A 27903-nucleotide genomic window follows, 5' to 3' on the forward strand; every position below is an offset into this window, starting at 1 on the left:
TGGAAAGTACATAGTCAGAAACTTATTTGCAATTTTACCCCATGTGTTTAAGCTCTCTCTAGGTTGAGCTTCCAACCAGTCCTTTGCTTGATCTCTCAGAGCGAACGGAAAGAGCATCAGCCTATAGACGTCAGGATCCACTCCAAAAGTATCACAAATCTGCAGGAAATCAGATATGAACTTGATGGGATCTTCTTGTGGGAGTCCATGAAATTGGCAATTTTGTTGCGCTAGAATGACTAATTGTGGGTTGAGCTCAAAGTTGTCTATTCTAATGGGAGGTACACTACTGTTCCTTCCATAGAAGTCAAGAGTGGGAGCTGTATAGGTTTCCAAAGTTCTTCTGGATTGTGCACCCCCATTCGGATCCATAGTGATTTTAGTGTTCCTGTACAAACAAGAGACAAAGAAAAGTGGGAGTCTCTATGTCAAGGTATAGAAAACTTCTAGTGAAATATCCAAAAGAAATAAGAATTCAAATTTTTTTTCGAAAATAATTAAATGAAATAGAAAAATAAATAAAATAAAAAATTCAAAAATAAATAAAATAAAATAAAAATAACTTAGAAAATTCGAAAATTTAAAAAATAATTAGAAAGAAAGAGGTTTAAAAATTTTTGAAATTCAAAAAGAAAGTAAAAGATAACACCAAACTATTGAAATTAAAACAAGATAAGACAAATAATTAACTAACAAGATTTGAAAATAAAATAAAAGATTTGATTTTGAAAATTTTTAAAAATTAAAAAGAAAGAGTCAATCAAAGATTTTAAAATTTAAATTTAGGAAGAACAAGTCAAACAAGATAAGACAAGATTTTAGAAATTTAAGATAGAAGATTTGATTTTGAAGATTTTGAAATTAAAAAGAGAAAGTCAAAGAAAGATTTTGAAATTCAAAATTTGAAAAAGTCAAGAGAGAGAGAAACAATATAAGATAAGATTTTAAAAATTTAAAGATTTTAAAATTCAAAATTGAAAAAGAGAATAACTAACAAAATACTAAACTTTTAAAATTTGAATTTAAAAGAAATATAAGATAACAAAATTTAAAACCAAAGAAAAAGATAAGATAAAGATCAAAGAAGAAAAGATAAGCAAGAAAATTAAATTTAAGTAAAAAGGTTACTAACAGACACCAAACTTTAAAATTTTAAAAGGAAATAAAGAGAAAATAGAAAACTTAAAATTTTGGAATTAAAAATAAGATAACTAAAGTGAGAATTGAAAATCAAAAGATAAACAAGATAGAGATCAAGAATCAAGAAAGATAAGATATGATTTGAAAATTTAAAAATCACTAACAAGAAACACCAATTTTAAAATTTGAATTTTTATAAAGATAAGATAAAGATTCAAGAATTTAAGTTAAAAATTTCGAAATTTAAAAGAAAGGATTTTTTAAAAAATTTTGGAATTCAAAAAGAAGAAAAACCAACAAGACACGAAATTTGAAAATTAAAATAAGATATCAAGAAAATTTGAAATTTAAAAAGGGAAAGATAAATAGTATTAATTTTTGAAAATTTAAAGAAAAAACACTAAAAGATATCAAACTTTAAAAATTTTAAAATCAAACAACAAAAAATAGCAAGAATAGTTCAAACACTAAGAAAAAAACAAGAAAAGATAATCAAGATGGAAATAAAAGTTTCAAGAAAGCAACAAGAACAATTTTTTTGAATATCAAGAAGAAAACACAATTAAAAGAAAGTTAATTAAAAGTACCTCATCTAAGTAACAAGACAACTGATAGTTGTCAATCTCGAACAATCCCCGATAACGGCACCCAAAACTTGGTGCGCGAAATTAAAACTCGCACAACTGAACCGGCAAGTGCACCGGGTTGTCTAAGTAATACCTCAGGTGAGTGAGGGTCGATCCCACGAGGATTGTTGGATAGAGAAAGCTGTGGTTATCTTGCAGATCTTAGTCAAGCGAATAAAAAAGATAATTGTTGTTGTAGGCACATAAACAAAACAATAAAGAAAGCAATATTGAATTAATGTAGAACAATAATAAGAAATTAGTTAAGGCCTTGGAGATGCCAGTTCTTCTGGATTAATACTTCTTACTGACTACTTTAACAATATATGATCCATTCAATGGCAAGGCTGTAAGTGATTAAAGCCAGAGCTAGTGGTTATTAATCTCCTCTGATCCAGATCACACACCGGTGCTAATGGTCATCCAATCTGAATGAGGGTGAAGCTTACGCAATTCAGTCTCTAGTGATCTAATTCAAAACGCCACAGACAAGGTCAAATCTTCCGGATCGAAGAATGATGCTCTGTATTCTAGCCTTAACGCCACAGAGACCTCAATTACCCATGACTAATGGGATTTTATGTCACGTATCCCAATTAGCCCAGGTACTCTCTTGGAACCTGTGATGTACTCTCAAGCTGTAACTCAATACTATCTGGCTAACGCTTCGCAAAAGCTCATGTAGAATAAGGGGTCATACTCTTGTTTCACCCCAGATTCATAAAGATAAAGAACAAAAATACATCATAGAATGGAATCAAACATGTATTAAAGCAGAAGAAGTAATTATATTAATCCATAGGAATGAGCAGAGCTGCTATCCTTAACTTAGGAGGTTTAGTTGCTCATGCTTTAAGAAGGTGTAATGTGTCTGTGCTTCTCCCCTCCTGGGAGGCATAATCCTCAGGAGGAAGGAAGTCCCTTATTTATAGTAAACACTCGACCTAAAAGATATTACTAATAATTAAAAATTACAAAAATAAGATAAACTAAGCTAAAGGTGTGAAAATCCACTTCTGGGCCCACTTGGTGTGGAGCTAATTGTGTGGATTGGTTCTGGACTTGGCTTGTTGTAGAAATTGATTTTGGGGTGGTGCTATTCAGGTTTGAGTTGGAAATTGGTTCTAAGATCATCAACTCCTTTTTTTAGACACTGGTTCTTCTTCTTCTTCATTAAAACAGGTTCAGAGAATCCATGCTCATAGTATACATGGATAACTCTTTTGTTCCTTTGAGCATGAAAACACATCTCCATGAGCTCTTTATCATATGTGATAACTTAAGACCACTCTTCATAGGCCTATCAGAAACCAACCCCCAACATTTAGTCACATTGTCATACCCAATGTGCTTTTGGTAGTCTCAAACTAAGAAGACATCCAATGTGTCTACATCAAGTCTAAACAACTCAAAAATGTCCCGCACCGTAAGACACACTTCTAGCTAGCTCCGTGTTAAATGACCCTCCATGGTGATATATGATGATAATGAGAAAACTATCCATCTACAAATTGAACAAAAATTCATGATCAGGCTCAGCATCATCAAGAACATTATTAAAACCACAAGCAAAATATAAACCCCTCCTTTCAATAGTAAATGTACTCAATCCTAGACCACATTACCACTAACACGTCAAACTCAAACTATAACAATCTTGAACATCAATTAGGAATAACAAACAACCTTTAATCAAACAATCAACTTTACCCTAGCCAACAAGAAAACGAGTTCTCATCAAACCCTACTACAAACTGCAGAACAGCAACATGAAAATCTACAGAAAAAACCATAAACAATCTTATTTAACTACCAAAAAAAATACAAAAACAACCTTAACCCAAAACCAGAGTATTTCCTATGGATTCTTCTCTTCGTTTTTGCTTACCTCTATTATGGAATTCCTTCTCTGATAGACCCTGTCAATGTTGACGACAACGCAGCTCACCGTGGAGACTAGTCATTCTCGAAGGGAGTCGTTGTAGTGATGGAACTTAGCACAGTGCCATGGAAGAACGAGAAGAAGAAAGGAGTTTGATTCTGTTGTGGGAGGGAGAGAAAATATTTGATTAGCGTTTCAGAGAAGGGTCATTGTAAATTTTGAAGAAAATGATGTCGTTTGGCATAACTTAGGGGTCAAATCCAATACTACATCGTTTAGGACTTGCCAACTTGTTATAGAGGAGTCCAAATAAGCTTTTCGGTTGCATCAGATGGATGGAATTAGGGATGTACATGGTCCTGACCGATCCGAAGCAATTTGGGCCACGTTGGCCCGGACCTAAAGTGGCCCGGGGCTGACCCGGGGAAAAGAAATGAAACTTGGCAAGAAAACTAAACCAAGACCGGACCATAGCTTGGGTCACCTGGACCCGGCCCGGTGATTCACACTACCATGGCTAAACATTCTAGGGCACCCTTAGTTTTCATTTTGCAACGGACAAGGGGCATACGACCCTCTTCTCTCAGCACCAGAAGATGTAGCCACACACCCTCAGTCCCCCCACGGCTCACGAATGGCGCCGCCACTTTCCTCTCTCAGCCTTCTCCCTACCTTTCACCAACCGCTGTCACCCTTTCCCTCTCAGCCCTCTCTATGTCTCTCACCAGCCACCCTCATGACACCCGTCATCACTCACCAGCCTCAGAGTCACGATGGTGCTGCACTGATTCTCGCCTCTTGGTGATGACGAGTCGACGACCCTTAGCGACGACGAATACGAAGTGCGACAGCGCTTCTCTGACCCTCAACGACGACTGCTTTTTCCCTCTCGGTCAGACGGTCACAACGGTGCTATCTCTGGTCGTCCTCTTCTTCTCTATCGCTGGTCTTCTTCTTCTTCTCTTCCTTGACCTCTGTTCAAGCTCAGGTAAATAAATATTGTTCTGATTAAGGATTTTCATTATTGAAACTTCTGAATATTTGGGATTTTGATTATTGGAATTTTTGAATATTAGGGGTTTTGATTATTATTCTGATTTGGTGTTTATTGTTCATTATGTTTCAGTATTTGATTATTGTTCTGATTAGGTGTTTATTATTCTAATAAGAATTTTGATTATTATTCTGAATTTTGATTATTGGAACTTTTGATTAGGTGTTTATTATTCTTCCTATTTCAGCATTTGATTATTTTTCTAATTAGGTGTTTATTCTTCTAATCAAAATTTTAATTATTGTTCTGACTGTTGATTATTAGAACTTCTGATTAGGTATTTATTGTTCTTCTTGTTTCAGTGTTTTGTTCTGGTTATTGCCGAACTTCTGAAGCATTACTGATTATTGCTGAATATGTTTTTTATTTTGTTTGTTTAGATAACAAACAATGGAAAGAGGAGATAATTGTATTCCTCTACAAATTACCGAAGAGAATAAAATGATAAAAATTAAAACTGAAAATCTTAATGCTCCTGTTATTGATGCCGCCAAAACTCCTGCTGCTATATAAGTTTAATGAAGAAAATAAGGATGCAAACAATGAGAATCTAGAAGTTGCTATTTGCATTTTTCATTTTTTTTTAATTTTCAATGTGAAATAAGGAACCGAGATGTATATTTTTCACTTTTTCTTGCATAGTTTACTAATTAAGTCATCTTATTTCGAGCTATTGAAAAGATAGAGTAGGCATTTGATCAAGCCCAAATGCTTGGTTATTATCAGGTTAAGCTTCAATACTTACTTTCTTGAAACATGGTTCAAACTTTTTTAAACGTATATAATTTTGATGAACTAATTTATTCTGTATGTGATATTTTTTAGTTTAATGACTAAAATAAAAAAAATAATGAGGTTTATTTTAGTATAGCGACATACTTGCTGTTGATGATGGTGACAAATTAAAGACTCTATTGCGACTAAAACATTTATGAGATATCTATCGATTTGTTACTAGTTTAAAAGGAAATTGCGATGATATTTTGTGATAGTATTACAACTAATTGATTACATATTATTTCCTAGCAAGTTAGCGACTACATCATAACTCTACTTTCTCGTTTAAAATAGCTATTGTTTAGCGACAAAATTCTTACAAATTTGATTAAGAATATTCAAATATTAGCTATAGATTTGCTACAAAATGTGACAGATTTGCGATTATATTAGCGGATAACTTGCGACGAGTTAGGTTCGAAAAAATTTCTCGCTAATTAGCGTCAACTAAGCATTCCATTTTGTCTACAAAGTTAGCCTGCATTTAGCGATGAGTCTGCTGCAGTAGAGTTTGTTGCTAATTAGCGACTATCGTTTAGTCTATTTCTTCTATGGAATTAGCTTTTACTTTAGTGATGGATTTGCGATTATCTATTCGGTAGCTAAAAAACTTTTCGAAGAATTAGCGACTGTTCTGTTTGCCTCACTGATCTGCGACTTGTAATTAGCGAGGAAAGCATTAGTTGCTACGCGGTAGCTAATCCGTCCCAAATTATATTTTGCGTCAGATTAGCGATGATTTTACAACTCTTTTTGTGGTAGCTAATCGGCCATATTCTTGTAGTGTTGTTCGTATAGGAAAGAAATCAAGAAGACTATAAATTAATGTTTTGTGTTTAGGAAGTATAAGACTTTAGACTAATGCATAATATTTTGTATTATTTGTATTGACTTAAATATTTGGTGCTATTAGACAATATTAGTATTGATTGTGGTTATGCTTTAATTTTGGAGAATGATTAGTTCTTGTTAACAATCCGGTTTTCATTCGGTATAATTGTAGCTCAAAGGTATTTAGGTTTCATCAGGTTTAGACTCGGGTTAGGGTCTAACAAATAGGTTTCATCTAATCCATGTACATCCCAGATGAAATGTGCCTGAAGAACTATTTTGGATCCCATAGTGCAATTTCAGAGACAAAAATAGATAATTATTAATGCCAGGGACTATTTTAAACCTTAAATATAATTTTAAAGACCACTTTAAAACTTAATTACTCTAAAATGTTTGCTTCATTTTATTTACATTTAAATTATATATATACACGCATGATTAATAATTTTAGTTGGTGATTTAGGACGAGAATTGACGTATCGGTGCCTAGCTAGGAAAGCAAGGATAGAAAAAAGAAGTTAAAACAAAAGAAAAAAGCAAGGACTTAAGGTAATTAAGGTTTTATATTAATCAATCTTGGTTTATGTTTATTAATTAGAATAAATTATCATTTGTATTTATGAAAGATACAAACGCTGACAAATGTATTTATATAAGAATAAAACGACAATTGTACTTACGAAAGATAATTTTCGTGTGCTAAAAATATCCTAACGGACCAATTGTGTAACCAACGTCCGGGTACTCTTGGCATACGGAAGCTATCTTTCATGGTTACTTAGCTTATATAAATACATTTGTCAGCATCTGTATCTTTTATGGGTACAAATAGTAATTTATTCTTATTAATTATGTTCGGTAAGTTGTTTGAAATGGGTGTTTGGGTGGTGAGTCTCATGACTTGTATATTTTGATAAATGTAACACAGAGGTAATTGTTGGATAATACTTAAAACTATGTTAGAAATGTATGGATAGTATGTTTTACTGGGAGGGTTTGGATTTTTGAATCGGTGTATAATTTATTACCTAAGTATGGCAAATTTGACGCAGCATTTTTGTTTTTTTGAAAAAAAATGTGATTTTATTTTGGCCAAAATGCACAAATTTAAAAATGCAATAGGTTGATCAAATCGGATTCGATCCATATATATCTACAATTTTTATCTGATATAAATTTTGTAAATATTATCCAATTTAATTTGTAATTCTATAGAATCTTATATAATCGGATTCATATGCAAGTAGGATAGGATATTGAATTTTATATCAGCGTATTTAATCCACACATTCAAATAAATAAATAAATCTAATCCTAATTTTTTATTTCTAAATTCTCATTTTTCCTTATCTAGTTTCATTTTTCAATTTGAATTATTTAAAATTTAGCTCTATTATCTGAAATTGAATTGTATACTGATCCAATAAAAATCCAAAAGAGTAGAAAAGATCTCTACTCATCAATTTATTTATTTTTATTTTAAAGGCTTGGATATATTAAACATTTTTATTTTATATCAATCATGGTCTAATATCTTATAAATATTTGTATTATGTTAAATCATAAATATGAGAGGCATCTCAATTTATCTAGTAAAATAAAATTAGCTGCATGTTGTTATAAAATTGTTTACCCTAAGTTCTTAAGAGATAATTTTATCATATAATATTAAAATTGGAAATGTTTGGTAATCAAAGAAAATCAGCAAAAAATAGTCATAATTTGCCAAAAGTAATAGCTCAAATGACATAGTCTTCCCATACTCAATTAAGAAATTGCGGATTCGAGTCTCCATATCTCCGATAAAAAAAAATAATTATAATTTATCTTATTTAACATTAATTAAATATTACAATAATTAATAAATGCTAAATAAAGTAACTTCTGAATGTTTTTTTCTATTATCGAAAGATTCAGGAGAACTTCTTCATAATTAAATATAAGCTTATGCATCATTCACCTATTTAAACCCGAAAAGATTTTATGCATAAAGATTAGTTAGATATAAATACTTTTAGGTCAGCAACTTTGTTAAATTCTAGTGAGTATGTGACTAATAAAAGAAAATTAAGTAATATCATATTATTGGATAAAATCTCGCACCATTAAAAACATCATTAATAACTATTTGATGGTTACAAATCACAAAAGTTGCTGACCTCCTAATAATTCCGTTACGTAATCAATAAGAATTCTACTAACTTCTGTCAATTCTTATTTATAATTGTGTTTAATAAAAGAATTTTTATAAATGTGTCTAATAAAAATGTATTTTTTATAATTGTATCTAATAGAAGTATCTTTGTGGATGTGTCTCCTTATACATATCAATGCTAATTGTAATTAAAATATAATAATTAATTATTGTTGATAATAAATTAACAGATAGTATATTAGTACCCTATTTTTCATATAAAAATTATGTCACATACTTTGATACTTAATTTTTTAAGAAAATTAAAATATTGTTTGATTTATAAAGTTAATATATATGAAAAAATATAGAGAATTAATTTTTAGTAAATTATTAACATTAATTAACTTTTCAATTTTAAAAATTTTTTGTTTTTGAATATTTAATTAGAATTTAATATTTATAATTTAGGATTAGTTAGAATTTAAAATAAATAGAATCTTTTTTAAAAAATTTTTAATGTTGGCCGAAAAAGTTAATACCGTAGTTTTGGAACAAGACAAAAAGTTTTTTTTTATATAGTAATATTATATAATTAAAAAAATTTATCAATTTTTTTAACACTTAGTTATTTTTAAATTATAGTATAAAAATAAAATATTAGACCTAAATATCAGCTAATATTAATAAAATATATTACTCTATGAAATATATATATATATATATATATATATATATATATATATATATATATATATATGAGTATTTCGTTGAATTGTCATATCTGTATATCGGATATATTTTGGATATGACACTCATTGACACTCATCTGACACGTGTGTTTACTATGTCAACCGTATCATAATAAAAATAAAAAAAAAATTTCGGACATGTTTGAATATACCTAAATACCATCACCTCTTAGCATGTCCAACCTTATTTTTAATATGTATTCTTGAAATAAATTAAAAATAATATATATATTATTTATTAAATTAAAAAATATTTTAAATATTTTATATAATTAAAAAGACATTACAAATATATTATAATATCAATAAAATATCAAAATATTACTGTAATTTATCTAAAAAAAATACTTTATATATATATATATATATATATATATATATATATATATATATCACGTTTTCGTATCTTATAAAATTTTAAAATTTGTATATCTTCATATTTTGTGTTATATATATATATATATATATATATATATATAATGTTACAATATAAAAATTATAAAAAAATGCTAAAAGATTTTTGGAATTTATTGTATTTAGTCATTACTTTTAATCATCAACTTAATTTTTTTAGTTTAATAATGTAAAAATATATTTTAATCTAATCTTTTAAATATTAGTGATTAATTAATGAAAAAAATAATAAATTATGATAGTTATTTCTAAAAATGATGTTTAACCTCGTCAAATGAAAGAATAAACTGAATTTATTTCTTAAAAATTATTATAGAATAACAACAAAAAAAAAAGAAAAACTTTTGTCTTGCTCTAAGAGCATTCAAGAATCTGTGTTGGTCAGATGAACAGAAAAAAAAAATTACATACATATATCATCACCTCAGGATTCATGTGATCATGATCATCATCATGATTACCATCAATTCCTGCCATCAAAACCAGTCCCTTGACCAAAATAATAATCATAATCTCCCTTGGGTGGTCGTGGTGGTGCACCCATCATGCTATGGGGTTGACCAGTCATCACAACCGCAGAATCTGAAGTAGTAGAAGAAGAAGAAGACAACCCTGATGATGAATTCATTACAGAACCATATGAAGAAAAATTGTTACTGTAATTATTATTATTATTATTATTCTGATGATAAAGCCCTGAAGCTGCACGTTGTAGATCATCATCGTCTCTACTCCAAAGCAACTGCGCATATTGCATTAGGTTTGGAAATCCTCCTTCCTCCGATGCGGAGGAGGACGGCGGCGGCGGCGGCATTAATGGAGTATAAGGTTGTGAAGAAGGTCGATACACCATAGTAGGTGGTGGTTGTGAAGAGTGATGATAAGTTGTTGAAGCCGAATTGGAAGCAGCAACGCGCTCAGGAAAATTGAGTTTGGCTTTGTTACCTTTGAATTTTAAGGCAGCAGAATCGTACGCTGCTGCTGCGGCTTCTGCAGTGTCAAAGGTTCCTAACCAAACTCTTGCCGCCTTTTTAGGGTCTCTGATTTCGGCTGCCCATTTTCCCCATGGTCTCTGCCTTACTCCTCTATAATGTCGTTTCCTCACATCCTTCTTGCCTTCAAATTCATACACTTTTATCAGTCACCCCAATATTCTGCTTATTTTTATCAATATATCTTCAGCTTAAATACGGTATTTGTAAACAAAAAAGGTTATATGATCAATAAATATTATTATTTTCTGTTAATATTTAGTAATTAATAATTTATATTTGTATTTACAAAAATTTTATATACAAAAAATACATAATTTATATTTATATTTATCAAAATTTATATATATATATATATATATATATTAATAAAATTAATTTATTAAAATTTATGTCGGTCAAATAATAATAAAAAATATTAAAAATTACTGTTCGAAAATAGTTTCTCTTTGCATATCGTTACATGATTTCATAGAATACATCAAGTCTATAATTTTGACATGAATATGTTTTTATAGAAGTAGTCACATTTGTTTCCATTATTGACCAATCTGTGTCATTCACATATAGATATCACAATCGAAATCAAAGTAAGCTAAATAAGTGAGAACAAAAAAAAGAGAAAATTAATTGGGGGAGTGCTAGGGGAACAATGAAAATTTTGAACAACATGAACAACCACCAATCAAATGAAAATACACTACATCCTAATTTAATGCTACTAATTAAATTTATTCTTTTAACCCTATTAATTCACATTGTTTACGCATTGTTCAAAAATTTTGTTGGTTACCTATACTTTTTCAATTAATTGGGACAAATATTGCACTCACTAGTCACTACTACACTGAAAATAATACCAAACTAGCTAATTCTCTCATGGTCTCAACAGTCAACGTCATCGTAATAAGATAGACACAAAATAAAGCCTGAGATTGTTGAACTTGAAAACAAACAAACGAACACATGGATAATATTGAAGTCATGGATAAAGAAAATGTCATCTCATTAAAAGCATATATTTCCATATACGCAACTACAACAATAAGCTTTGATTTTTTTTTTCCAAACCAAAAAGTTTAAAAACTAAAAAAAATTAAATAAATAAATTTAATTTCCACTCATTTTCTTTCTGATAAGAGAGAATCGTCACAATAATTGCACCCAGCACGTTATTGGTAGTTAAAAAGAAACCAAAACCTTTGTATATAGTTTACTTTGAAAACACAAGTAGAAATATAAGCAGATCTTCAGTGAGGATCTCCTCATATAAAAAAAATAATAATAAAGACTATATTTTATGTAAACAAAAAACTCTGATCTGAGTGGAAATAATAATTTAGATAACTGTATGTGTATATATATCTCTATATATATTTATATAACATTACTATTATTTATTATATAGGAAAATGAAGTGATTTAAAAAATTAATATAAACGAAGGTGTTAGATTTTTATAATTACCTTGGTCTTGGAGCTGAACTATTTGAAGATTTGGTGAAGGTTCTTCCTCTTCTTGTTTTTGGATTTCAGATTGTGAAGGTGGCTGAAGAGGAAAGTTGTTGGGAAAACAATCATCTTCTTCTTCTCTTCTTTTCTCTTCTGATGTAGAATCAGAAGGAAGAGGCCTCTTCCCATGCCTTCGATCCACCTTATTAGCTTCCTCACTTACCTTCTTCTCTTTGATTTGATGATACCTATATTAGCTTCTTCAGTTTTTGATGAACCTCTTAATAGTACCTTAGAGGATGAGGTTGAAGCTATAATATTATAATAATAAATTAAATAATATAGAAAAGTAGATCTAAGACTTGTTAATAAAGATAAAAGGAGTAGTGATTATTATTGAAGAAGATGAAGATCAAAAGAAAGGGACAAACAATAAAGCTTAGCTTCTTGTTAACATCTTTTGAATAATGAGAAAAAGAAGTTCCGAGAAGAATAACTAAAACGAGAGAGTATATTTTAACGAGACAAAGGAATTAAAAAAAAAAAAGGACACATAGGCTTTGCTCATTACTTTACAGCAACTCTAATAAATTATTATTATCACATTCTGAAGTACATTTGTAAATCAGAATACTTGTAAAGATTTAAAAAAAAAAAAAAAGAAAAAAAATTATAAGTTATCAAGTTTATTATATCTGTATTGAATGAATCGATATTTATGAAATTTTTTTTCTCTTATCAAAATTCATTTTGTTTATTATAGCTCAATAAATATAAGAAGGTGATAGTTGTTAATTTGGGAAAATGATTTTTTTGTCCTTTTTGTAAATAAGAGGAAGTTAACTACTCTTGTGGTTTTAGATCTTATCTGATTGCTGATCACTTGAATCAATTCTTAGGAGCTAGAGATTAGAATTTCATTTTTTTTAATAAAATTTATAATTTTCATAATCTTATCATAAAAATGTATAAAGATTAATGTATGCTTTCAAAATATCTATAGTTGTTAAATTTAGTTATTTACTTCTTCTTTTTTTTCATGCTTGTAATATCTTAATTAGTCTTTAAAAAAATGATAAATTAATTATTTCTGATATTTTAGAAGATACATAATATTATTAGATAAATTAATTCTTAATCTTTATGTGACAAATTAGACTTTCATTTACCTAAATGTATTTAAACCCTAAAAGATATGAGACTAACTAGTCTTTTTACGAGAGATTAATTTGTCTTATATTCTAAAAAATTATAAAATAATTTGTCAAATATTTTTTTATTAGAAACTAATTTTTTCAAAACAAAAAATAGAAAAGAACTAACTTTGAGAAATTATTATCTTAAACTTTTTTATTATTGGAACCAAAATTGTTCTTACAAAGAGCAATCAATATAGAGTAGTATAGTTTCCATGATATATATTTTTTCAATTATATTAGATATATATTAAAATTAATTATTGAAATGAGCTATTAATATAGATTATATAGTAAAATATAAAATAAATATTAAAAATAAATTAAATTATATATATATATATATATAATTAATTTAGTGGTTAATTTTGTGTATACATACATAATATTTTTTATATTTCTCACGTACATTTAATTTGAAACCACTAATTACGAATGAACTGAACTATTTTTCACTGTAACCTACTATGTGTATGTTGGACTGTTGGTTATAACCTACTTAGGGCCTGTTTGGAAGTTTCAAAAGTAATTTTTTTGACTTATGAAAAATAATAATATTAATGTTTAGTGTAATTTTTAAAATTAAATTGCGACTTTTAAAGAAGTTAATTAGAAGCTTATAGAGAAGTTAAAAAAAATGACTTCTCTCATAATATTATTATTTTTTTATCACATTTTTATAAAATAAATACTTTTAGAACAAAAAATTTAAGCATAAAATAACTTATTTATAAGTTATTTTTAATATAATTATTTATTATTTAAATTAATTTTTTAAAAAGAGCTTAATTAAATTGTTTAGTCAAACTGACCTTAATATATAATTAGCCTACTTATTTAAATTCACAAACTTAAATGGACATAGCTAGCCAGTCCAATACGTTTAACACCTCTAATCATATGCCGGGGGAAGTACTAGAGAGAGGGGACAGGGGTTGGGTTTGTAAAATTAGTGGTAAGAAAAATGTAAGGTTAGTAAAATTTATTATTTTTTATTAGTAGTTAATTAGTAAAGTTTAAAAATATGAATTAAAAGTATGTTATTAAATTAGTAAATTAAAAAAATAAATTATTAACTAAAAATACTAATAAAAAACAATAAATTACGCTATTTTTAAACTTTTCTATTAAGAATTTAGGATAAGATATAAAGTTTGTACAAATATCACATGCATATGATCACAATGCAATTAGATCCTGGGTTAAAAATATGGTGTCTTTATATAATGGGTAATCATAGCTATACACACCTAAATTAGTGTTTAATTTGTACACTTATGAAATCTAAAAATGGAGAAGATAAAAAAAATAAATAAAAATTAATAGAAAACACGCTTTAAACAAGTTAGGTGTATAAAGTTAAATATACCTATTCAGACATACAAAATATCATTTATCTATTATCAAATTGAGTTTAGGCTTAAGTTATAAAAAAGATTAACGTATTCTTATTAAACAAAAAAAATAAATTAAGATTAAGTTTTAATAATGTTTTCAAATATAAATTGTGTATTATTTTTTAAAAAATTTTGAGAGAACAAACCATGTCTAAAAAACTTATTTCTAAGAACTTCTCCTACCAACATGAGAGTTTTCTTTTCTTTTGTGTTTTTTTCTAACGAGTAATACCAAACCAACTCTTAATATAACTCTTTGGTGAAAAGTTAACTTGTATAAATTAAAAGAATTATTTTTTGAAAAAAAATAGCTCACTGAATTATTTTTTCAAATAAAGTTCAAAATAATTTGTGTTTAATTTAATTTAAATGTCCTTCAAGTTTAAATAATCATTTTTAATTTATATATGCTAGAAATATAATTATTTATGTGTCTCCTTCTATCAGCTTAAGCTTTTGGAAGATGTAATAATTTCATCACATACAAGAAAATCGGGACATAACGGCGGTTATTTTAGAAAATTGTGGCGGTTTAAAACTGCCGCAAAATGACATACCAGCGGTTCTATAACCATTGTAGTTTAGGGTATGGTCATTTGATCTTGTGGCAGTTTTTATGAACCGCTGTCATAACCGCCGCAAAATCAATATATAGCGTCAGTTGATTTAACGGCTGTTTAAAACCGTCACTATTTTTTTTACTAGTTTTTTAAAAAAAATGTGTCGGTTATAAACCGCCGCAATTCTGATAAGTGCTTTTTAATCCAAAAGTTAGGTTTAATTCATTATTGAAATAATCCATCGACAATTTTTTCCACAAACAAAGTGGTACACTTGTCATTCTAGTTCTAGACAAGTTAGATAGGAATACGGTACCTATCACATGTAGCAACAATTAGCTCTTCACACTATAGATGCAAATTCCTTTGAAGATTATCTTCTTAAAGAAAAAGTTCCTCCAAGATTTAGCACTGAAGTTGATAGAAAAGCTAATACAGAATCAATTACCTACAAAGAATGAAAAGTTGATCATTATTTGATGACTGGCTTCTATCATCCATGGAAAATTCCATCGAGAATAGAAAGTTTAGCAAAAAATTCAAGAAATTTTCTCTTGAACATGTAAGATTTAAGTGAAAACTCAAAACCAAGCTCAAATCTATCAAATAAAAGTTGGAGTATCAGCAACTGATTATCTGAAGCAGATCTAAACCACAATAGATTCACTCGTAGCTATAAAACATGTTTTATTGAATCAATTTTAGAGGAATTAACTGAGAAGTATTCAATCACTATCTTGGAAGTGGAATTTTTCTTTCTTGATCATGAAGCCATGTTAAAGAAGTTTAGAAAGAGTAATTATGGATGAATTCAATCCAATTTTACCCAATTAAGTTTTGAAAGAAGATCTAGTAGAGATTTTCAAGTAAGAAAAGAAAGAAGTTTTAGTAGAGGATCAAGATTTTAGAATTCATCCTTTTGTCCACAATGTCAAGTGTCTAGGCATTTTGGACACACTTTTCATCACATGTTCTCATATGTTTAATTAACTATTTACTGCACCACCATCTTCTTCTTTTTCCGTGAGTACATCAAAATTTTCACCATTACCAACTCCTCCACCATCCAATTTTCACAATCTTAGATCATTCATGGCTACCAACTCTAATCTTTTTTAAAATCCTTAGTATCTAGACATAATAGCATCACATCATATTACCACAGATCAATCTCACTTACTTAATGCATCTGAATTTATTGGATTAGATCAAGTCATACTAGGTAATAGGACAGGTACTCGTATCTCTCATGTAGATCATAGTTAATTATTTAATTTCTCTTGACATTCATAGAAAATTTTTGCTTAGAAGTTTAATATATACACGTAAAATGTCTGAACATCCTATTAGTTACAAAAATTTACACAAGATAATAACTATTTTTTTAATTTTATGATAACTGTTGCTATGTTAAATCTCAGGGCACTTATCAAATTCTTCTTAGAAGGGTATTTAAGAATGGAGTTTATTAATTTTAACGAGTTGTTATAACTACTTCTTGAACCTGATTGTGAAGATTTGATATCTGATGACATTTCTTATGTAAAAAATAATTATTTTATAAGATTATGCATGTTGTTTTACCCCCAAATTGTAATTTATTAGCTTTTGGTTCTTCTTTAGAATGTTTAGTATAAAATGTTCTTTTTCTATTTGGGATGATAGATTAGTGATGAGGGAAAATTGATTCCACACAAACTAATCGGCAAGTATACCGGGTCGCATCAAGTAGTAAAACTCAGGAAAGTGAGATCGATCCCACAGGGATTGATGGATTAAGCAATTTTAGTATGGTGATGAATTTAGTTAAGCTGACAGTTGATAATTTGAGTGAAAAGTAACTAACAGAATGCAAATTGCTGGAGAAGTAAAGTGCAGAATGTAAAGAACTAGGAAAGTAAATGGCAACAAGTTTAAATAACTGAAACTTAAAGGGCAAAAAATTAAAAAGACTGAATCTTAAATTGCAAGGAATGTAAATCACTGAATCTGAAAGTGCAAGAAAGTAAAAGTGCAGAAACTTAAATGGCAAGGAAACTTAAATTGCATGAATTATAAATGGAATTGGGTGCAGGGAATCAAAACAGAAATGGACAATATAAATTGCAGTGAAATCAGAAAGATCTAATTGAGGAAAATTCAAAGGAAATGGTTCAACAGGGATTGGAGATATCCTAATCCTTCATGAATCAATGGGTTTCAACTCCTTTCTCAATCATATGAGTAGATCTATGGCGGATTGAAATTGATTGGATCCCAATTCCTTGGCAATCTAATCTCTCTAATCACAATCAATCTTGCCAATTCCTTGATCTAATTGTCATGAGAAGAGTTAGAGCACATTCTCTCATCTATAAGCCATACTAACTCTTAGGATCTCAATTCCTCCCGAATGGTGTTGATCAAGAGAGTAGTAAAGGATAGAGCTCCAATTCTAATGCAAGTGATTCTCCTTCCGAGGCTTACACCCACATTCAATTGAATTAAACCCCCTTCCGGAGTGAATAATTCTCAATCAAAACAGAAGATATCCTATAGCTACACAAATGAATTGAGAAGAAGAAGAATTTCATTGATTCATTAGAATTACAATAGAGCTCCTCCTCCTAATGAAATTGGGGTGTAGTTCATCATTGCTCTAGTACAAAACAGAAAAAGAAAAAGTGCAGAAGTGAAAATACAAAGAGAATTGAGTGCAGAATTTCCCAATTGGGGTTCTGACTCTCTAGCCTATCAGATCTCAAATCTGCCAACCTCCTTTCTAAATCAAATTCTTCTCTATTTATACACTTTCTAATTCAGTCTTTAAGTCCCTGGATTGGGCTTTTGGCCTTTGCTGAAGTAGGTAGAAGTGGCTCCAATGCTATTGAGAAGAGATGGATGCTCAATTGCAAGGTTCTGATGTCCATGTTTGAGTCAACGTTTGAGGGCAAACGTTGAGTCCAACGCTTTCTTAAGGAAAATTGGAAACTGGGCAATTTGAGCAACGTTTGACTCAACGTTGGAATACCAATGTTCGCCTGGTCACGCGTACGCGTGGGCCATGCATGCGCGTGGATGGCCATTTTTGCCATTCCACGCGCGCGAGTCACCTATGCGTACGCGTGGTTGGGAAGGATTGCACTCCCACGCGTACGCGTGACTGACGCATACGCGTCGATGCAGTTTCCCCAACTCCAAATTTTCAAATGTTTTTGTGCACGTTGGCCTCAGCGTTGGACCAGCAATGCTCCCTCCAATGTTGGCGCATCCACGCGTGTGCGTGGATCATCGAAATTCCACACTCACATGTACGCGTCGCACACGCGTGCGCGTGGATGCAAAAATTCAAAAATCCCATATTTGAACCTTTATCGTGCACGTTGGCTTCAACGTTGGACCAACAACGTTCCCTCCAATGTTGGCCTATCCACGCGTGTGCGTGGATCATCAAAACTCCATAATGCACGCGTGCGCGTCTCCTACGCGTACGCGTCGCAATAAAATTTTCCAAATTCCATAAAGTAAACTATATTGAAAAACGTTGGAGGTAACATTGGCTCACCAACGTTCCCTCCAACGTGGGCAACAGAATTATGCAGCAAATTTTACGGTCCTCTTCTCCAATGTTTGAGGCAACGTTGGTGGTCCAACTTTGGCCACCAACGTTGCTTCCTCTGCTTTGCTTCTTCCTCTACTTTTTTTTCTTTTTGCCTATAATCCATCAACCAATTGCATCAAAGTTTGCTATGATCACAAGGTAATTGCACCATTCATAACATCAAGTAAAATTAGCATAAAACCTTGTGAAAAAGTATATAAATACCCCTGTCTAATTGAACTCAGTGATGTATGAAATTCCAATTCTGTCATTTACTTAATGTGCAAGAAAGTGCATAAACTTAATGAAAATAAGTGAAAAATGCTTGTGAAACTAGCATAAGATGACTTGTCATCACAACACCAAACTTAAATCTTGCTTGTCCCCAAGCAAGCAGTGAAACATGAGAAAAATGAATGAAAAACAGATAAGCATATATGTCCTTATTTGAAAGCATTCAGTCTAGGTTCATGGGGTTTCATGCAGGATTTGTTTGAAGCCCTACTTTTATTGGTTTCCAAGTTTGAATTGTCCTTTAATTGTTAACTAAAGTTTGCTGCTGTGAACCTTATTAACAATCATCCTTGGTGTTTGATTTTTTTTCTTTGTTTTTCTTCTGCTGAGAAACTTATTCCTTCAATTGCAGCTTAGTGTCATGTGTTGCAGCAGATTTTTAGCTTGTTTTTCAGTCAACATATATTCCCCACAGACACTTGGCTTACAATTCTTCTTAAGAACATTGATGCCCAGCACCTCTTTGGGTTACTAAATGCCTTGTAACTAGGTTGCTCTTGATGGTGGACTTTCGGTTGATAATTCCGGATTAGTTAATCCAAGTTACCAAGTTTTAAAATGCTCCTCAGAACCTAATTATCCAAGCAGATCCTAGTACAAAAAGTACCACAAGCATGTGTCTTAAGGTCCAAGCTATTGGTGTCTAGCTTTATCCTTTGTTTCTTTCATTTTTGTTGCCAATTCTTGACTTTTCTTCCTTTCCTTCTTACTCTTTCTTTCTTCCAAGGGTATTTATTTCCTAAGGTTTCACAGACAGCAACTAAGTCTTATACTTAAAAGGACACTCTACCCTTCCTCTTTATTAGTGAGCTTACTGAACATTCTAGCACATACTACCACTGAACTTTATTCTCATTCCTATCAAATTGGACCATTTTACTTTCTGTTTCAACATTTTATTTTTATTTATGCAAAGGGGAACAAGACATAAATTCAAGTGGATGCAAATGAAGTAGACACTCTGGCTAGATCACTTAATTGAAAGATGAAAAGGCAGTAAATAAACATAATGCAGACTACTTAAACTAATCAAAACTAATCACTAGGGGTGCATTTAAACTTCCAACTAAAGCACTTCAAAGCATAAACAGTTGAGTAACAATACAACCTTTTGGCGTCTTCTTTCTTAATTCTTCATCATCCTCCTTAGCTTTTGTGCTCTCCTTGATGATGATGTATAGTACTTCCAAAAAGTTGAATGATTTTCTGCACTGATAGTGGAAGTTGCTTGTCCCCCAATCACTTGAAAAATAGTTAACATGCATGAATGTTTGTAGGCTTTTGAACTTACTTTGGTGTGTGAACACCAAACTTAGTTCCCTGCCAATGTCTCTTATGCAGCAGATTAATCACATACATGAAATCTTGTGCTTGGCCACCAACGTTGCTTCCTCTGCTTTGCTTCTTCCTCTACTTTTTCTTTTTCCTCTGCTTTTTTTCTTTTTTGCCTATAATCAATCAACCAATTGTATCAAATTTTGCTATGATCACAAGGTAATTGCACCATTCATAACATCAAGTAAAATTAGCATAAAATATTGTGAAAAAGTACATAAATACCCCTGTCTAATTGAACTCAGTGATGTATAAAATTCCAATCCTATCACTTACTTAATGTGCAAGAAAGTGCATAAACTTAATGAAAACAAGTGAAAAATACTTGTGAAACTAGCATAAGATGACTTGTCATCAATTAGACATCTAGCAACAAAGACGGTGAAAATTATCATGTCTACTTGTAATATCCCTATTTCTCAATTAATAAACGATGACAATTTGTAAAGATATTGCTATATGGCTAAAATGCGTGCACTCTTTTTTGTTAGAGATGATTATCAATTCAATTTAATATGCCTCTTGAAATAATTTATACAGATGTTTGGGTCCTTCTCTAGCTTTATTATATCATAATTTTAGTTATTATGTTTCTTATATATATGCCTATACCAGGTATACTTCTATTTTTTTTTGTTGCATTCTAAATCTCAAGTATTTCAAGTTTTTGTTCAATTTAAAAACTAAATTGAGAATCACACTGGCCTTCATGTCAAAGCTTTACAATCTAATCTTGGGAGAGGGTATCTATCACAATCATTTGCTGAATTTCTTACTCAACATGGTATATTACAGTTTTTTTTCTCCCATACACCCATCAACAAAATGAGAGGGCTAAAATAAAACATAGACACATTGGTGAAATAGGTTTATCTATGCTTTCCTAGAACTTCAATCCCACTTGTGCACTTAGATGATGCTTTTCTATCTACAACCTATTTAACTAACAGATTCTCTTTACTTAATACTATGCATAAGTCTCCTTATGAACTCTTGCACAAGAAGACTCCTTGATTATTCTCTTTTTAAAGATGTTTGGTTGTGGTTGTTTTCCTTATTTAAGACATTATAATGAAAATAAATTTGCATATAAATCTGATCTTGTTATTTTTATTGGTTATCAAATTTGCATATAAATCTGATCTTGTTATTTTTATTGGTTATCCAAGTCATAAAGGATATAAATACTAAACCAAATCTAAAAAAATTATAATATCCAATAATGTTTTGTTTGATGAAACTATTTTTTCTTATAAAGAATTGTTTTAAAAATCAATATACTAATTATGTTAAAACTCAAGTTTCTGTTGTTTATTTACTTATGCCTATTATTCCTGTAACACTTTCACTATCAGAATGTCACGCTTTTGGTTGCGTCACTTTAATAACGGGGATATTACGATGACCTTTATATATAAATAATAAAAAGTAAGAGCCTTGATCTGAAAATTGTATCGACTTTTCGTTGAAAAACCGAAAATATTTTTTTGTAGGTACATACATACATACAAATCCATCACACAACACTGTTACATTCACAAGATAATACATCAAAGAAAAGTACACCAATACTACATACACATATAATCACAACTCCTATTCCTCTTTACAATATATGATAATAATGGCAAGAAAAAATAATAACTAAGATAATACATCAAAGAAAAGTACGATTAAATGCCAGTAAAATCTTCATAGGCTTCCTGTCCGTTTTCTGAAAAAGATAAGGCTGTAAGGGGTGAGAACCTAACCACACGGTCTCACCAGAGAAATTTTCGAGTTGTTGTAAAAGGATACATATAAAAGAATTTTATTTTACATCTATGATCATTGCTTATCTTATGAATCTTATTCTCTAAAAATTTGTCTCATACTTAACTCCATCTAGTTCTTTAATCATTAATTCACCAAACTTACCAAGGATTCATCCAATCACGGCCTCCGGCCCGAAACTTGTTCACGTTCAAACAAGCACGACCTCCGACCCAACATACACCACAACACATCAAGAGATATAACTAAATCATTCAATCATGGCCTCCAGCCCAAAACTCATTCAACATTCAGACCATCATAAAATTAATCTCTTACAAGCCACTACACTCCACCATAATCCCAACCAACAAATCATAATCACAAATAATCAGACAGACAATCAAACAATCACACATAGAAAATAATTATGACAAGTAGTATAATTAGCAGTTAACAGAATATCAATTTGGCAAACTAAGTAATTATGCATACCCAAGCAATTTCAAACAAATGCAGTAAGATGCATGCCTATCCTAATGGCCGTGAGCTTACTGCCGGTTAAAGTGCCATACCCGACACATCCGGTAGCTAACCCAGACATTGTTTTTCTGATGCGCATTCCTAGGAGGAAGAATTCTGAGATAGAGTTCTGTAACACCCTATCACACAGAGCTTTACGCCTAGGACGTAAATCAAAGGTGGCGATTGGGTAGAAGGCTTGTACAGAAAACCAAAGAGACAAGTATATAAACAAAGTTTCAAAAGATAGATACATAAGCAAAAAACTGAGTCTATTACAAGGTGGAGAAACAAAATACAAAATACAAGGTGGAGAATCTATTATGTACATATAAATACAAACACTGAGTCTTAAGATAGTTCTTTGCTTCCAAGAGTCTCCAGAATGCTAAGTGCGATGCTCCGCATCCTATATCTGAAAATAATAATATATGTATCCAGTTCTCAGCATGGTAAAGGTGCCCACATAGGTAATATATAAGGTCATGAAAAAGCCAGAGGCATTCCTAGAAGTCCGACACTCATATTTAAACTTAAAGGAATAACTAAACCAGAAATTTGGTAACTATGTAAGGTTCTCAAGTTCTGAATCTAATCCTAACTCTACAATTCACTTTTTGTCTCATTAAACTCTAGCCCTACAATTCACTTTCTATCTTTTCCAACCTTCCAAAATACCGGTGGAACAACCCTCGTCACACCTCTACCACACGAGGGGATCTCTCAGTTGCAAACACATACAAAATAGACAAGGAAAGTACAAGTATAGATAACAGATACATCAAGAAGAACAAGTAGTAGATAAGCAAAGATAAAGCAATTAAGCAAACCAAAACAATGCACACTCAAACAAGACATACAAATGCACATGATGTATGCTTGACGGGTGGAAAAATGCTAGTTAAGAAATTTTAATAAAAGCAGCGTTGTGAGTACAGTCTTAACCGAGAAAATTTCCACTGTCAATTTAAAAGATGTCACAATTTAAGAATATTAACTGGGAGTAGAATTCCTAGGTCGTTTTTCAAAGAGTTGACACAAGGTGCAATTTATTGGTCAGAAATTTTTTGAGAAATTTTTAAAGTTGACAAGAGATGTTATGTATTTGAAATAAAAGGCCTTGGCTGGGAGAAGATTGATTGAAGGTTCTATCCTTGTTGACTTTCCCAAGTATAATAGTAAAAGGTTGTTGCTTCCACTCAGTTGTCCTCTTGCAGTTGCGAAGGAAGGTCAAGTGGGTAACACTAACTCTGATTCACAAGTCCTAATTCCTTCTAGGGAAGGATTAGAGTTAGTGAATAGTGAGTTAGCCAGCAATCCCCAATTACAATTTAATACTTGAGTATTCCAACACAGGGGTTCCAATTAATCAACTCCCAAGCCAAGTTGAGAGCTTTAAATCATAACATGAATGCCATTTTCTCACAACATAGAATAAGAATAAATAAGAGACATGGTAGTTAAAATAAATTAATGAAGGCAAATTTAGAGCTGATAATTAATTGGAAGAAATCGAACAAGTAATGAAATTAAATATAAAAATAGTTCATTGCATTAATAAATCCAAAATTAACAATATCCGTATATGATCACGAGCAAATTAAATGAAAAACAAAAGATTAGAGTAATAGAAAGGTAAACTATAATGAAGAAGGCTTCAATCGAAGGTAGTAGCTCTCTCAATATCCAATCCAGAGCATAAAACTAAGAAATCTAAGAACCCTAGGAGAAGTGGTGTTTTTCTCTCTAAGATTCAAAACTAAAACTAAAACTAAGTGAAAGTGAATGGATGATGAGTCGATGGACTTCTGCGCTTGTCACGCGTACGCGTCGATAGACTTCTGCGCTTGTCACGCGTACGCGTCAGTTGCGTGTACACGTCGCTGTGGGACTTTGCTGGTCACGCATACGCATCAGTCACGCATTCGCGTCGCTGTAAAATGCTCCATGTCACGCGCACGCGTCAGCCATGCGTGCGCGTCGGTCCTCGCTACTCAGCTCCTTAGTTTCTTGTGTTCCTTCCACTTTGACATGCTTCCTCTTCATCCTTTAAGCTATTCATGCCCTGTAAACCTGAAACACTGAACACACATATCATGGCATCGAGTGGTAATAAAGGAGAATTGAAAATTAGTAATTTAAGGGCTTAGGAAGCAAGTTTTCAATCATGGAACAAAATTAGGAAGGATTTGTAAAACCATGCATTTTGTATGAATAAGTGTACGAATAATTGATAAAATCCACTCAATTTAGCACAAGATAAACCATAAAATAGTGGTTTATCAATGCTTGTCCTACTAGTCATGAGCTCACGTGTCGGTTACTTTGCCAGAACCCGACACACCTGGTAGCTAACCCGGACATCGTCTCTCTGACATGCCTCCACACTCTTGAGATATAGTGTCCGTCACACTCTCGGGATATAGTGCCCGTCAAACTCACGGGATATAGTTCCCGTTGCATTTCCTGGGATAATGAGAACGCTCTTAGGATATAGCACCTGCCACGCTCTTGGGATATAGTGTCTGTCACACTCGTGGGATATAGTGCCCGACACACTTCCCAGGGTAAAGTGCTCCTACACTCTTGGGATATAGTACCCTTTACACTCATGGGATATAGTGCCCAACACATTTTACAACAGAGAGAAAATAATACAACAAAATAAAACAGAACATAATTCACACTTTGCATTCATAATCATTGTCTTCATAATCCCTTTCAATCATTCTTCTTCCTCATTTCTTACCCGGAGCAGGTGAACAACATTACTGCATCTTACCCAGAGTCTTAGCTCGTACCTGGAGTAAGTGGATAACACCACTGTATCTTATCCGGTCTCATATATCTCAATCAATCTCATCATATCTCATCCAAAGTTTATAATTAACTCAGTTCTCCTTATTCTTCTTTCACATAACCAATCTCATCATCCAACACCTATCAACTCAGCTACATTTCATTACTATTATCATTATCTTCATTATTTACTTCTTATTCAACATTACCAATGCCTCATTAGTTCAGTTAACACTTTGCAAAACCCTCCCAAGTATCTCTTCAACTTATTTAACAGACTCATTCCCGTTTTAAGCCTTAAAGACTCACTAACGGACCTTAAACAAGTGTAAAAGAGGTTGGAAAAGTTAGAGGTTTGGTTAAACTTTCAAAAACATCACATTTGGCCAAAACAGGAGTTCCACGTATGCAGGCCTTGCCTCGCGTATGCAAGATTACAAAACAATGAGCATAACTCGCGTCGCGTGTGCAAGTCGCGTACACGACGCTCCCTTTTGCTCCAAAAGCTGTTAAGTTATTAAAAATCAGTTTTATACACCTATCTTCTAGCATTCATAACTTTCTCTACAAAACTCCGATTTTCACAAACTTTAAACCGTTTTAAAGCTCTTGAAATCATCTTTAATTTGAAATAAATTTCATTCAAATCCAAAATCTAAGGCTCACATTATGGACTGCCGAAGTTGGTTAAAAATCAAGTTTTTACTACAAGTTTCAAAAACTCTAACTTTCCAAATTCTCATTTCCAAACCCGCAATTTCACAACCAAAACAACTCCAATGCTCCTAAACATGTTCATACACTGCCCTTTCATACTATTACATACCAACCTGCACAATTTTCCCACCCTATTTCAATCCAACATCACAAGATCATCATCAATATTCATCAATAATCATCATCATCCTCATCATATATCACATATACACACACATTTAATCCATACAAAACCAAGACCACTCATAACCAAATCCAACATCATACACATTACTTACATGCATTTACATTTATTCCATTAAAATCCAACCATCCTCAACACATAAATAATTATCATTATTCAGATACTCATCATACACAACCCATTCAATTCATTCCTATCTTATAGTCTTCTAGCCTAAGTTTTCACGAAACATTATATATTATCTACGATAAACCAAAACCATACGTGAGCCGATTCCTCCCTAATGCTCGAACACCCCAAAAGTCCTCAATTCACAAGCTCTAAGCCTCCACAGCAAGGATTCTCAGCACCCAACACCCAACTCAAGCTTCCAACTCTATCAATTTAGTTCCAATGCACATATATACAATCTAATTCCATACTAACATCACTAAAATTAATATAGGATTTACTAATTTAACAATTTTACAAGAATTAGAGGTTCCTCACCTTACCAATGGACGTTTGGGACAAAACCCAACAAGCCCACAAGGCTAATTTGATCCTAAACACCAAAATCGCATAATCTCTCAAAATCACAAAACTAAAAGGGAAAGAACTGGACATGAAATATCAAATTTCTTACCTAATTATTCGATGGATTTTGTAGAGAATTTGGAGACAAATGCATGATCGCTGACGGCTCGTCAATTGGAACTCCAGATTAAAAGTTATGGAAGAAACAAGATTGAGAAGGAGTTTAGGGTTCATGATTGCACCCATTCTCCAAAATTTCAGCGTGCTTCACTTGAAATTAGGGAAAGGTGGCTGAAATGTTAGCTTTATATAATGGGCTTGGTCCAACTGGTTCAACCCATTAGGCCGATCTTTGACCAAAATCTTAAAAATTAGTGTCAAAATTCATATTTTAATTATTTCTATCCTTCTAACTGATCAAATTTAATTTTCTAATTTTTTTAAATAATAATTAATTTATTATTTAATTATTTACTAATTACTCGGGGTTTACAAGTGCCGTACCACCTTTTCCTGGAGGTATACTCAAGGGGTAATGTTCCGAGGGAGAGTGCCCTACCACCTTCCCCTGAAGGTCGTGTCATATTTAACAAAGGAGAGTGTCTGCGCATCCCCAGGAGGAAAACTTTCGAGGAAGAGTGCCCTACCACCTTCTCTTGGAAGTATACTCAAGGGGTAATGTTTCGAGGGAGAGTGCCCTACCACCTTTCCCAGCAAGCAGTGCCTTTTCATTTTGCAGCCAGAGAGAATGCGTGGAAGAAATTTCGAGGAAGAGAGCCCTACCACATTCTCCACATCTGCACCGCAACCACGAGCAAGCAGGATAAGGCCACCATCCTTGCCCGGTGTAGGTGTCATATCAATACACAAGTAGGACAAAATCCACATCTTTGCCAATTCAGTTATCATATCACATAGTCACGCAAGCGGGACAAAACCTACATCTTTGCTAAACAATAATCACCATCAACCAAAGCCATCATCATCATCAAATT

The 27903-nt window shown here is 31.7% G+C and overlaps 1 protein-coding gene across 1 annotated transcript; it reads right to left on the reverse strand.

Moving 5' to 3' along the window:
• Positions 1-9888: 9888 nt before the first annotated feature.
• Positions 9889-27817, reverse strand: LOC107647314 (uncharacterized). The gene is made up of 3 exons (XM_021105634.1): positions 27471-27817; positions 12072-12304; positions 9889-10729 (listed from the first exon to the last, which is right to left on the reverse strand). The coding sequence occupies exons 1-3, from the start codon at positions 27815-27817 to the stop codon at positions 10077-10079; spliced, it is 1233 nt and encodes a 410-aa protein (XP_020961293.1). The 3' UTR covers positions 9889-10076.
• Between the last annotated feature and the right edge of the window lie 86 nt (positions 27818-27903).

Source organism: Arachis ipaensis, chromosome B6 (genome assembly GCF_059453495.1).
Source record: "Arachis ipaensis isolate K30076 ecotype BB chromosome B6, ASM5945349v1, whole genome shotgun sequence".
NCBI classification, from domain to species: Eukaryota; Viridiplantae; Streptophyta; class Magnoliopsida; order Fabales; family Fabaceae; genus Arachis; species Arachis ipaensis.